The sequence below is a fragment of the Cydia pomonella genome, chromosome 17, assembly GCF_033807575.1.
Source record: "Cydia pomonella isolate Wapato2018A chromosome 17, ilCydPomo1, whole genome shotgun sequence".
Classification (NCBI taxonomy): domain Eukaryota; kingdom Metazoa; phylum Arthropoda; class Insecta; order Lepidoptera; family Tortricidae; genus Cydia; species Cydia pomonella.
The window spans coordinates 7,558,538-7,571,018 of record NC_084719.1 but is presented as its reverse complement, the minus strand read 5'-3'; the positions used below and the strand labels follow the sequence as shown (position 1 = coordinate 7,571,018).

General features: G+C 36.9%; 1 protein-coding gene across 1 annotated transcript in view; it reads right to left on the bottom strand.

Moving 5' to 3' along the window:
• Positions 1-471: 471 nt before the first annotated feature.
• LOC133527136 (organic cation transporter protein-like) overlaps positions 472-12,481 on the bottom strand; it is a 48,179-nt gene continuing 36,169 nt past the window's right edge. The window contains exons 4-7 of the mRNA XM_061864022.1: positions 9,543-9,732; positions 8,259-8,701; positions 5,445-5,623; positions 472-1,740 (exon numbers count right to left, since the gene is read on the bottom strand). Of these exons, the coding sequence (XP_061720006.1) occupies positions 1,549-1,740; positions 5,445-5,623; positions 8,259-8,701; positions 9,543-9,732 (1,004 nt within the window). The 3' untranslated portion in view covers positions 472-1,548. The remainder of the gene's footprint in view (positions 1,741-5,444; positions 5,624-8,258; positions 8,702-9,542; positions 9,733-12,481) is intronic.

Here is a 12,481-nt window from a genome sequence, read left to right as displayed (position 1 = left end):
TCCTATGGGTTTCCATGACAACACACTAATAAGACTAATTATGGTTTGAGAAATGGGCCCCAGGTCAATTCGAACGTACACTGACAGCATGAAGTTATTTGAATCATATTATTTAGTTATCGTTTATCGTCCGTCTCGTCTGTGCAAATACACGGACAAGTACGAGCGAAATGCACGATAACTAAATAACACGATTCAAATATTATTCTAATGTCAGTGTAGGTACGTTCGAATTGGCCTGAAGGTCTCTTTTCTTGAATAGTATTAGGTGATTTTAGACTAATATTATTAGTGTGTTGTCATAAAACACGATCTGACAATTCGAATGTTAATCTAATAGAGAGTTGAGTTAAAGATTTAGAGCCCCAGGGGCTCATTTCTCGAACGGTATTAGACATTAGTCATTCATTCATTCATTCATTTATTTATTTCTTTAACAATAATATATTGTGTTAGAAAACTTACCAACTAATTACATACATACTCATAAGTCCACGAACTGTCAGGTTGTTATAGGTTACCACGGCAACACACTAATAATATTAGACTAATACCGTTTGAGAAATCCCAGTTTATGGATTAATAATAATATTGGCCTGATACCGTTACCCAAATGGGCCCTAGATGATAGTCATAGAACTTACGAATTATTTAATTTATCAACTTTTAGGTTAGGTTACCAAATATTGTTATTATTATAAATCTAGGTTAGTTTTACTTATATAATCATGTTATATTCAGGAAGGTCCCTCGTCGTAATTTAGCACCAGTAGGTATATTTGTATTAAATATTAGCAACTTCTACGTTCAACGTGGTTGCTAAAGTTATTTTCACTATTTGTTTACAGGTATGATCGTACTCGCCTAACTTAGGGATAAAGATAAATTATGCCAAATCAAAAAACTAGAACACACCTAAATTACTAACAGTTTGTCATTATTAACTGACTTAGGGTCTGTTTCACAAAGAGTGGGTAAATTATTGGATAGCTAATTAACAAATAAATTAACTGCCAGAGGTGCTTATTTGAAGATTTTGAAACCCCAACGATCACTTTATTCGTCAGATAAGTGGCAAGTAGCTAATTGAGGACTTTACTTGGACATTGTGAAACAGACCCTTAGTTTAATAGATCTTTAAAGAATCGAATTTAAAGTATTTATACTGCCGTGAGTCATACGAACATTAAGTATAAGGCCTGAGTGGACGCTCGAAGCGGAGCGTTCGGTGGGGCGTGCAGCGTGGCGTCGGGCTCACAAGTGATGTGAGCAGCGTGCACTGCGGCCGCCCCTATACGTTTGCATTTGTTTAACATGCACGCCGCACGTCCCGCCCCGCTGCACGCCCAACTCTAGCGTCCACTCAGGACTTACACTAAGGTAATCTTACGGTTACTAACGTAATTTTAGTCACTCGCACGTCATGTTTAGATGAGCCTATTGCTCCATTTTCAAGCCCTTACAGTGTATGAGCTGCAGTCACGATAACCGTGTTAATCAAATTTATAAATTATCTTATAAGTATAGGTAGTTGTAAAAAACGCTAAGTTATAACCTAGTTTTACTAGTTTCCCGAACATCGGGATCCTCCTGCACATCCTTTCTATCCTGATCCTGGGCCTCCTTGAGCGAGTCCGGCAGCTTCTGGTTGTTGGTCTCTGGTAACGTGAGTACCAGGAGGCCGGACATGGCGGCCATTACCCCGAACACTATGGTTGGTAGGTACTCGTACACGCGCGCCTGGAAATTAAAGCGACCGTAAATATAAAATAAATAAATACAATCTCTCATCGTAGAGTAAATGCAGGGCTCGATTCTACTCGCTACACGGAGCCACTTTTATTATGGAATCAACCCCGAAATCGCGTATAAATTTTGGCTCTTTCATACATGTTGGCTGATCAGGGTGATTAGGCAGCGTGCCAATCGTTAACGCTCCGTAGCGTAGTCATCTCTTTCTATCACTCTTCCATATTAGTGCAACAGAGACAGTTACGTTTCGTTCGCTACGAAGCGTAAACGATTGGCACATTGGCTAGATGTCGATGTTTTGTATGGAAGAGCCAACATTTCGTTTTCGTAAATTCGTGGTTGCCCCCATAGTAAAAGTAGCTTGATTCAGCGAGTAGAATTGAGCCTTGAATTTAAGTCCCATGGTGGGAGACATACCTACTGTATTATAGGACATTATCACACAGTTGATCAAATCCCACAGTAAGCTCAATATAAGTGTTTTGTAGGTACTTAGACGTGATTTCTAGATAGAAAACACCGATGAATCAGAATACAATGAATAATAATGAATATCATTATTAATACAATGCTACTTATATCAAACTAGTTTCTGCACGCGACTTCGTCTGCGTTGGATGATTATGTTAATCGATAAAAACTATCTAACTAAGTAAATAACTAACTATCCTATAATTTCATCTAACTCGGTTTACCGATTTAAGTGTGAAGAGGTAACACACAGACAGACAGACAAAGTTACTTTGGCATTCATAATATTAATATCTGGGAGCTTTGCTCGGAAAACCTATAAAAATTCAAAAATGCGCGTTTTTCCAGAGATACGACCTAGCTAGATCGATTTTTCGTCCCCGGAAACCCTCATATAGCAAAATTCATCGAAATCGTTAGAGCCGTTTCCGTGATGCCCGATATATATACATATATATACGAATTGCTCGTTTAAAGGTATAAGATTAGGCGTAGATGTAGAAGACAACACAATTTTTTACTATCGAACATCATTTATAATTTATAAAACTAAACGCAATTTTTTTGGTCCTTCGAACCGGATAGACCAGTGATCTGACGAATTTATGTTTACAATTACAATACCTTGCTGTACTAGGTATTAATTGAATAGAAAACTTCTCATCGAAACGATTCTGTAAAATGAAATGGGGTTGCTTAACTTAATTACCTACATATAGTTCCTAGATGTACATATGTCCTATGTTACATCGTTAGACCATTTCAATGACATGAATATGATATGATGATATTTTGCAATTTTGTTTGTTGTTTTGTTTTTAACAATAAGAATGTTTAAAATTCCCCAGTATTCTAGGTTTCTGTAAGTATGTACCTATTTAATATGTTTTAAATGTTTAATTCACCATTTCTTTCCTCCCGTGGGTGTCTTTGATGTCGTCTGTGGGATATGGTTTCAAGTGTGTTGTGGGCGATATGGGTTAGCAACCAGTCAGAATGCAATACGATTCTCACAATTTCGTTATTTTTAAAACCCCTTAATTGCTAGAAGTGGTGCTGCAACTAGCAGTTTCGAGTGCTTTTGGGAATACAGGCGTGAGTTTATGTATATATGTATATTTTAAATGCAAGATTAAACATATAATTCATTAATATAATCGTCACGTAACTATAATTGGTCTCTTGTCTTGAGATTAGTGTTGTGGTCGCACTCAATTACTTGTTTATAACATAACTAGCTAAAACATTGCAAAACGTAGAATTTAACTTCATAGTAGTTTAAAAATAGGTTGTGGTAAAAAGGCGAAGTAGGTATTGCCTTGGATAGTAGTAATTATTAATTATGATAATCTTATTAGCGTTTGACTAAATAGTCACGAGGCGATTATGATTAGGTTCAGCGTGGGAATAGGTTCGTTGGGTCAAGGAAACTGACGTCATACTATTTAAAGGGCGTGTCATAAAGGGCATTGGCACTGATTTCTCAACGCATGGTAATATATTATGATTATTTGTGATGCACAAATATGTTGTAGGAATATGGTTGATCCCACTAACTCGGGGTTAACCGGTTAAATTTTTAACCTAGTGTCAAATTGTACTGGTAACCATGGTAACTCCAGGTTTAACCGGTTAACCCCGGGTTAGTGATTGGTGCATGTGGCCCTGAAGTCGACTTTTATTGATCGAGGCCTATGGAGTAATGTAATACTTTACATTTAGTCTTTTAAAAGTTTTTTTGTGATATAAAATTTACCCTAAATAAATCAAATTTAATTTTTACAGTATAAAAATATACTCGCCAAGAAAGTCTACCTATAACATCGCTCTTAAAACAATATTAATTTCAAGCAGTCCTCAGAATCGAACTCAAATCAACATGTCAGTTAAAACTTAAAACAAACTTGCTAGTAAAACATTACATCAAAAACGGCCCGCTTAGTCGTACTCGTAAGTTGGCTCCGCGTTGAAATTCAAATGGAAAATGCTAAATTGAGTTTAGAACCAAACCCAAGTTCAGTCGAACACAAATATCAAGATTTCGATGAAACATAAACAGTGTTGCGAACAAACAAATTTAACGTCTGTAAATTCTGTAATCACCATGGGGTTGGCAAAAGTGAGCCCTTTTACATTTTCCGATACGATATACGCATAACTGATAGAGTCAGAGAGCTGACAAGATGGAGCGACGACCTGGTAAAGATACTAAAGATCTGTGCTTCATATGGGCGGCAAGTGACCAAAGTAGTGCCGATTATTTGGGGTGGCATATTATGTCCAGTACAGTAGGGCTAATATGGTCGACTGTCGACTCTTTATCATGTCTGTCACGTTTTAACAAGTATGTAAGCGAGACAGTGACGGGCACAGTGAAAAAATCGACTATCTTAACCTTACAGGCGTATTATGGAAGGTTTTTCATCCACGTGATACAATAACTGTCACCTCTTAAAAGCGCGGGATAGAAAGTGGCGGACACCGTTTTATCACGCTGTCACGTAGACAAAACGATCATAATATATGTACAGAACTTATCTGACGGTGATCTGTATCGTAGTAGACATCAATGACAACAGACGGACATCGGGCAAGCTAAAGTGTACGAAATTGGTAAGCGTTTGCGGCCACGACTTCGTCGGTGTAGGGTGTGGCGCTTAAATAATCTGTTGCTGCTTTGATGTCGTTACGACGCCGGGTCCGACACTGATGTCGTGTCGGATAATGTATAATGGCTCAAAGAGTTGTGTCTAGCGTCATTAAACAAAGTGGGACTTAACCGCGAACACGACATTTCGTAACCTCATCGTGTCAAACGTGCTGCTAAATCGATTTTCTTGAAGAATCTCTTGTAGTCCGTTTGGAATCATTGATATGAAAACAAAGATAGCTGTGTGTAGATTTGTAAAAAATAGAAAGTGCCTACTCTTCGAATTCTAATTTTAATCAACCCAGTCCTCAAGTGATGAAAAATGTGTGGACTAGATAACGGAGCTAGCAATCCAAACCAGAAGCGTTGTCCTGTAACCCATTACAACCATCCATGGTAAAACTAGGGAACAGTGTTGAGAACTCGTTTTTTTTTTTTTTTTATTACTACGTTGGTGGCAAACAAGCATACGGCCCGCCTGATGGTAAGCAGTCTCCGTAGCCTATGTACACCTGCAACTCCAGAGGAGTTACATGCCAGAAGTACCTTGATTGAAGTAGTGTGATCTTACCAGAAGTGGCGTCATAGGAGCAACGGCGGAGCCGGTCCTCCCTATAGTTGAACACAGCGCGAGAAGCGTCGTCCTGTAGTTGGTCGGGAACACTTCAGCCGCGAATACGTATAAAGAGTTGTAGGCGAGGGTTATGAAGAACTTGCCGCCCAAATAGAATACCAGGGACCACATGCCAGCTGAAATGTGAGATATATTTTTAAAACAGTTAAAAACAATCATAAGCTGCTCCAGATAGGTTATAGGCGTTCCAAAATTGAAGCGCTTAGATTGTACAAATTGTACAGTTGCTCTTTAGTCGTGCTAGCTAGCTTACCTAGAGCTATGTTATATCCATGCGCTAACCACATCGACAAACAACAAACGACAAACTTTATTTAACATTGATGTATCAAAGATTGGTAAAAACCGATTCATTCGTAGGTAATGAACTAAATACATATATGAAAGTAGTTTTTGTGCTCCGCTAAAACATGGAGACAAATTTGCGTGAAGTTTTGCAGGCATTGTCTTGGATTTGGTATGGTTATTAATTATTAATCTTAACTCAGTAAACACATAAATCTCAAGTCATATTACACTGTACTTATCAAGTATTCAATCACATCGTATCAAGATTGCCAATTAAACTTATGGCAGCCATATTGTGATCCAAAAAAGCGCTACGACTTTTTCTTAATCGGTTTTCTGAACCTACTGCACCTTAACTTATTAAATAGACACTGCCAGTCTGAGTATACAAAAGACTTATATGTACAGTCAAGGTATTAAATATCGACACGGACAAAGTGCCAAAAATATGTATACACGACCTTATTGCCCATGCATTAAAAATGTGTGTACATATTTTTGGCACTTTGTCCGTGTCGATATTTAATACCTTGACTGTACTTACGTGTTGAGTTATAGGTTGTTTGACCACAATTTATAAGCTTTTAAGGTCTTGACAGAGCCGGTTAGTAAAATTAACAAGACAAAATAAACGTCATGGTTTTAGGGACTCGTCTGAAAATTACGGATGATTTAAGATATGAATGCTATAATATATATTAATGAATAATATGAAAGCCTGTATAGTTTTAAAAATAAATTTGCTTCCATTCCCGATTGAGGTGCCTTTTGACATTCCACATTGTCGATTTTAGGTTAGTTTATTTACTGTTGAATATAGTTTTTTTAGTTTATAAGTAAATGACCATTCGTTTTCTTATTTTAATGTTTACAGTAAGTAGCTTACTATTAATGCATGCTGTGTTCACCTATCATAGGTGGCGCAATTACAATTAAATAGGACGCAAATGTAGGTATTAGCTTATAAAATGTTGTCACGTGGTAAGAACCTACGCTACGGTAGACTTATGAGTTACTTGTAATTTTTTTGCTTTATTGACAATTGAGGTGACAGAAGGTTATCATCTATTGGACATTAACATATATATAGCAGTAAGCTGTATACCTTTAAGTACTTATTTTAAGATACTGTAATGGATTTTTATTTATTTAGAAATATATATGTCTATTGTATGTTTTTTTCTCCAATATTGTGTCTTCACCAATTTAACCATTTCGGGGAAAAGGTCTACCCTTGTGAATACATATAAAATATTTCACTATTTCATTTATTTTTAGTAAAGCTAGAAATAGCTACAGGTACTGCTACCTGGTTATAAAGATTTTATCATACAGAGGAACCCGACTAACGATATCCAGTAAGCAACCATTATGTCAGGTTTTAAGTTCCAAGTCAATGCACTCCAATGTTAGCCGAGGGATAAAAACGTGTGCTCTTTTTTTGAGTTTCGCTTACAGGAAAACTTATTAATAATTCAAAGCATGTAGTCATCATGTTTGGGAGGCGCTTATATTTAATTTGAGGATGGTCGTATAAGTGACAGAAGCAGCTCGATTCGGGCAACCAATTACACTTTGACGTTAGAAATATCGTACATAGATCTTACTGGGATCACAACGGAATTGAAATAAACATCAATTTTGACATGTCGTTTAGTTATTAATCTTTTAAACATCTTTCCAAGATCTTAAACGTGTTTTAGTCATTCTTCGGATCGGGCCGCCTATCTCGGTTTCTGGATTTCATGGTTGTTTTGTTACCTTTGGAATGATAAAATAGTTTTTTTTACAGGTACCTGTTTTAATGTGTCAAATATCCTTAATGACAAGCTTGCGCTGAGTCCATAGCCGGCAAATATTAGTTTCGATGTTAATAATACTTTTTTTTTTAAACAGGATGGGCGTTTTTAATATAGCAAACAATTATTGCCAGCTAAGCTTAATATTATTTTTAATTTTTAATTTATTTATAATAAACCGCTCCTGCTCTGCTTCTAAATAGCCAAGGTGACAATCGTACATCGACAAACGCCGGACGAAAAAAATGTATCGGTTGATTTAATTTTTGATTGGCGTTTTCTATCAACGGCAGCCATTTTGTTTCGTTGTCGATTTTTTTCATGAAATTTGGATAAAATTTGGCTGGTTTGAAGAGGGATAATTTTCCGTTTAGTTTCGAAAATAAGTATGTATGGTACGTTTTCGTAATTCAGAGGAAACTTTGTAAGTAGGATGTAGATACGGTGAAATAGCGCTTACACTGCAGAATGGGGAACTATCTTTTCACCAAATATTATTAATATCAGATGAAAAAAAAACGAACGCAAAAAGAAATCGGCCTACCTATGACTTTGCAAATACGCAATGTGTTAAACCCAATCCGATAAATGAAAATAATCCATACTCGTTTCAAATTACTAACATCGCTTTAAATTCTATGTAATACTGATGTTTTGAACTTACCAGGGACGAATCCGTAGTTGATCAATATCAGAGCTGTCAAGAAGAACGCGATAGCAATCACCTTCTTTCGTCCATATCTATCCAACAATATAAGTTTGCAGACATTTGCCGGCGCCTCGATCACGATCACCACAATATAGTTCAGATAACTATTCCCAGACAATTCTATAGCATTTATAGACAAGCCATAGTAGACCAAAGTAGAGCATGTCCAGAGGAAAGATACGGTGAAAACTCTCTTCCAAATCATACTGGAAGTCAGAATCTGCTTGAACGATGATTGGTTGGTAGCAATGTTCTCGCATTTTCTTGCGTCTCTTTGCTGAATGGCTTGCTTTTCGATTTGATCGTAATGTTCTTTGGGTACCACGACGTTGTTCATTTTTTCCGCTTTACTTAAGACTTTTAGGCCCTCATCGTAGCGTCCTTTACTGAAGAACCATCTGGATAAAAAAACATATATTCATCATTGTCATCTATTTATAGGTGGGATTCCACCCCTGTGCGGCACAAGCATTTTTCTACTGAATATGCTTGTGCTGCACAGTTCCGCTCACTGGTGGAATCCTCTTAAGAGTAACATTTTTGCTGGCGGCTAGAAAACTAATTAAAATCTTTATGTATTTTCTTCTTAGCCAAAGGTAACAAAGTTGCCAGATTTTAGTGCTGATAGTGAAAGTCAGTAACTATCTTGATGCCCTTAACATTAATGGCGTTACATTTTTAAGATCTTGTAATATTTAATTGGTGCCCTAACTTAAGTTGGGGCACTGACTGCCTGTTGGGACGGGAGTGTAGATGATGAAGAGAAAAAAACTACAGTTCTGCAGCTACAGGGATTAAAGTACCTGAAGCTCTCTGTCAGCATCCACATATATAGGAACAAAGACACCAGGCGTGTAGATGATGAAGAGCACTTATCTCCAGTTCCATAGGAAGAGGATAACGGACACTCCTGTGAGGATAAACATGTTAAAGTGCCTGAAGCTCTCGGTTAGCATATACGGAAAAACGAAGACGGCCAGCGTGTAGATGATGAAGAGCAGATATTTCCAGTTTTATAGCCTCAGAGGATAACGGTTACGCTCCTGAGGATAAATATGATGTCAAAGTACCTGAAGCTCTGACATCATAAAGCTGATTCTGAAGCTCTCGGTCAGCATTCACATATTTAGGGAAAAGAAGGCGGCCGGCGTGTAGATAATGGAGATCAGATATCAGTTCTGTAGCCATAAGCACAAGATAACGGTCACGCTTCTGAAGATGAACATGATGTTACAGTACCTGAAGCTCTCAGTCAGCATCCACATATACAGGAACACAAAGACTGCAGGCGTGTAGATGATGAAAAGCAGATATCTCCAGTTCTGCAGCCACAGGGAGAGGAGAGTCACGGTGACGCCTCCGAGGATGAACATGGTATTGAAGAGGAGACTCACGAGGACACGGCCTTTTGGACCCACTAACTCGAGGGCTGAGGACAATTTTAATTAATTAATAACTGAGGTCTTAGGGTCAATTAGGGGTGCAAAGTAAAATGATTGACATGAAAAATAGATTTTTTATGACATTTGGTACAAACGTTGATTGGGATGGATTACCAATAATCGATGGAGCAAGGAGTCTTCACCAATCCATTAGTGCGAGCGAGATGGACTGCGATCGAGTTTACGCTGGTACGGCTATAGGTATTGTTGATCCAAATTTACATTATTTTGGCAGATACGTAGTTGAACATGTAGAGAATGAGTCTAGAAGTTACGAAGTTAGGGCCGCTATGAAAAAATCATGACTTTAGTCCATTTACTTATCTAGCCTTCAATATCGCTTACAATATTGTTATTGTCAATATTTTCTATCCAAAGGTCAATTGCTAAAAGCAATAATTATATTTTAGCAAGGATCCCAGTTAACCTCTAAAAATATATTAGCACGGTATTACTAATTCATGAGAACTTATTTAGGATGGTAAGTAGGTACTTTTTGTTATATATGTAGTCAGTGCTATCTTTTAAAGTCCCGAACTAAGTAAAAATTATGATTGTTTATTTTTAATCAACAGTAGTTATGGGTACCGATGGGATGTGGTAACAAGTTAATTCATGTACAGTCACGGACTTTGATTGTTGAGCCATTTAGGGTTCAAGCTAATTTGGTTGTAAGTACTATCGGTATGCGATAGCCGAAAAAATGACTTTATACAAATCTGAAATTAATAAACTACACACGTAGGACGGTTTTGTAATCCGTGCTCTGAATAAAACGTTATCAATCGTTATGGGTTTATCAATCCTTTTTAAATACTATAGTTTTATTTAGATGGATTAAGAATACGAGTATCTAAATGTAAATACATACTTTCGTATGTTTTTTTGTCTATGGTACAGGTAAGCCATATACAGGTATGGTACCATCGTCGCCCACACTGTTAACTGATGTCCATCGGTGGACCTTATTACAAAAGGCATAAGGTCCACCGATGGACAGTTAAAGAGTGTTGCTGTTTGTACAGGTTATTAAACAGATCCTTACTGCCACGTTCTCGTAATTAAGTGGCTATTTATAACGAAGTAAATGCCGCTGTCCCCATGAGGCAAGTTCAAGAATCTAGAACAATTATTGGAAAGTCGGTATACTTAATTTTTTGCACTTTACTTATAAAGGGTATATTTGACTTGGTTAATCATAGCCCATGACATTGATCCTTCGTATGGTTTTCATTTCTAAATTCATGAGAAATAATTAAAACTTTTGTTGGCCCATATTGCTTGATGTTATTTTATGGTTTTGCAATGTAACGCATTTTTCTTTTGTTAGCCTACTTTGGTGTCCCACTGCTGGGCAAAGACCTCCCTCGTTTTCTGCTCTGACTGAATGTCATTGGCATTTTCCCAACATTTTGGATAAAATACGTATGCTTAGTAACGTAATACAACGTGTTTTATAAACCCTGTTCAATAATGAAGTCGCATTGGAAAAGAGTAGGTAGACGATTTTTGCGAACAAGGAAAATCGTTGTTCAGTACGGTTTCAAGTGAGATATTTGAAACATCTAGTGCAGATGTAGTGCATAATTATTTTTCGTCGTATTTTCACGAAAACGAATGTGTTTTGTTATTTCAGTCTATCGGCCCGATTCGAACTTTTGTTTCAAGAAACGTCACGTTTGATAGTGACATATCTAATTATGTGGTATCTTTAGCAAATTTTTGAAATATCTCAAAGTTCGAATCGGGTTAAGTCACGGTACAAAAAGTACTGAGGTTGACTGAAGTAGTAGTATGACAAATACGAACGTTTCCGACGTCATCTGTACCCCTAGTGTAAATAAATTCGATTTCGAAACGTGACATACGCGTTTGCGTTTAGTCTCATTTTGTATTGGATTTAGAAAGAGCGCGCCAAGCGGGACGTTTTGGAAACTCAAAATCCTATACAAAATGAGACTTAACGCAAACGCGTTCGTCACGTTATGATGTCGATCAAATTTACACTAGGGGTACTGTATTGGACTGGCCTTTTGCTTAAAATGTGAAATGTCACAAGATGTCAAAAAGTAAAGTCGAATACCGCTCCTGGTTCTTGAATCTTAACTGTTCACTTAAATCGGGGTCATTAAACTCAGGCCAGTGTAATGACGAAGTGTTGGTGCTTTATTTCTTATTTTGCTCGCTACTTTCTCGAAAAAGAATGAATATTGTGCCAAAAATATTTGCTTTTTATATTATACCTATATTAGTTAATTTACCGCTTAAGCCCGGATTAGTGGGCACCATGCATGTGGGCCTTAGGTTTTAAGACTTTTAAGGGCCACTTGCACCATCCCCCTAACCCGGGGTTAACCGATGAAACCGTTAACCTAGTGTAAAATTGTACTGTAACCATGGTAACTCCAGGTTTAACCGGTTAACCCCGGGTTAGTATAATGGTGCAAGTAGGCCTTAATTAATTAATAATTTAAATTACAGGGTCTGATTTGACGAATATAATAGTTGTTTTTAAACCATGGATTTCCCATGTAGATATTAGTCATACTTTACTATTTGTATTAAACCTTAAAAAAGTGTTAAGAGAAAATCTTGATAAAAAAGTTGAGAAGGTTTCTTAAAAGATTTCTGAAAAAAAAAGAGTTTTTAAAAACAAGAAAGTATATTAATGATTCATGCCATAATACCCTGTAATTTAAGAAATTTATAAAAAAATAATATAATTATATCTGTATT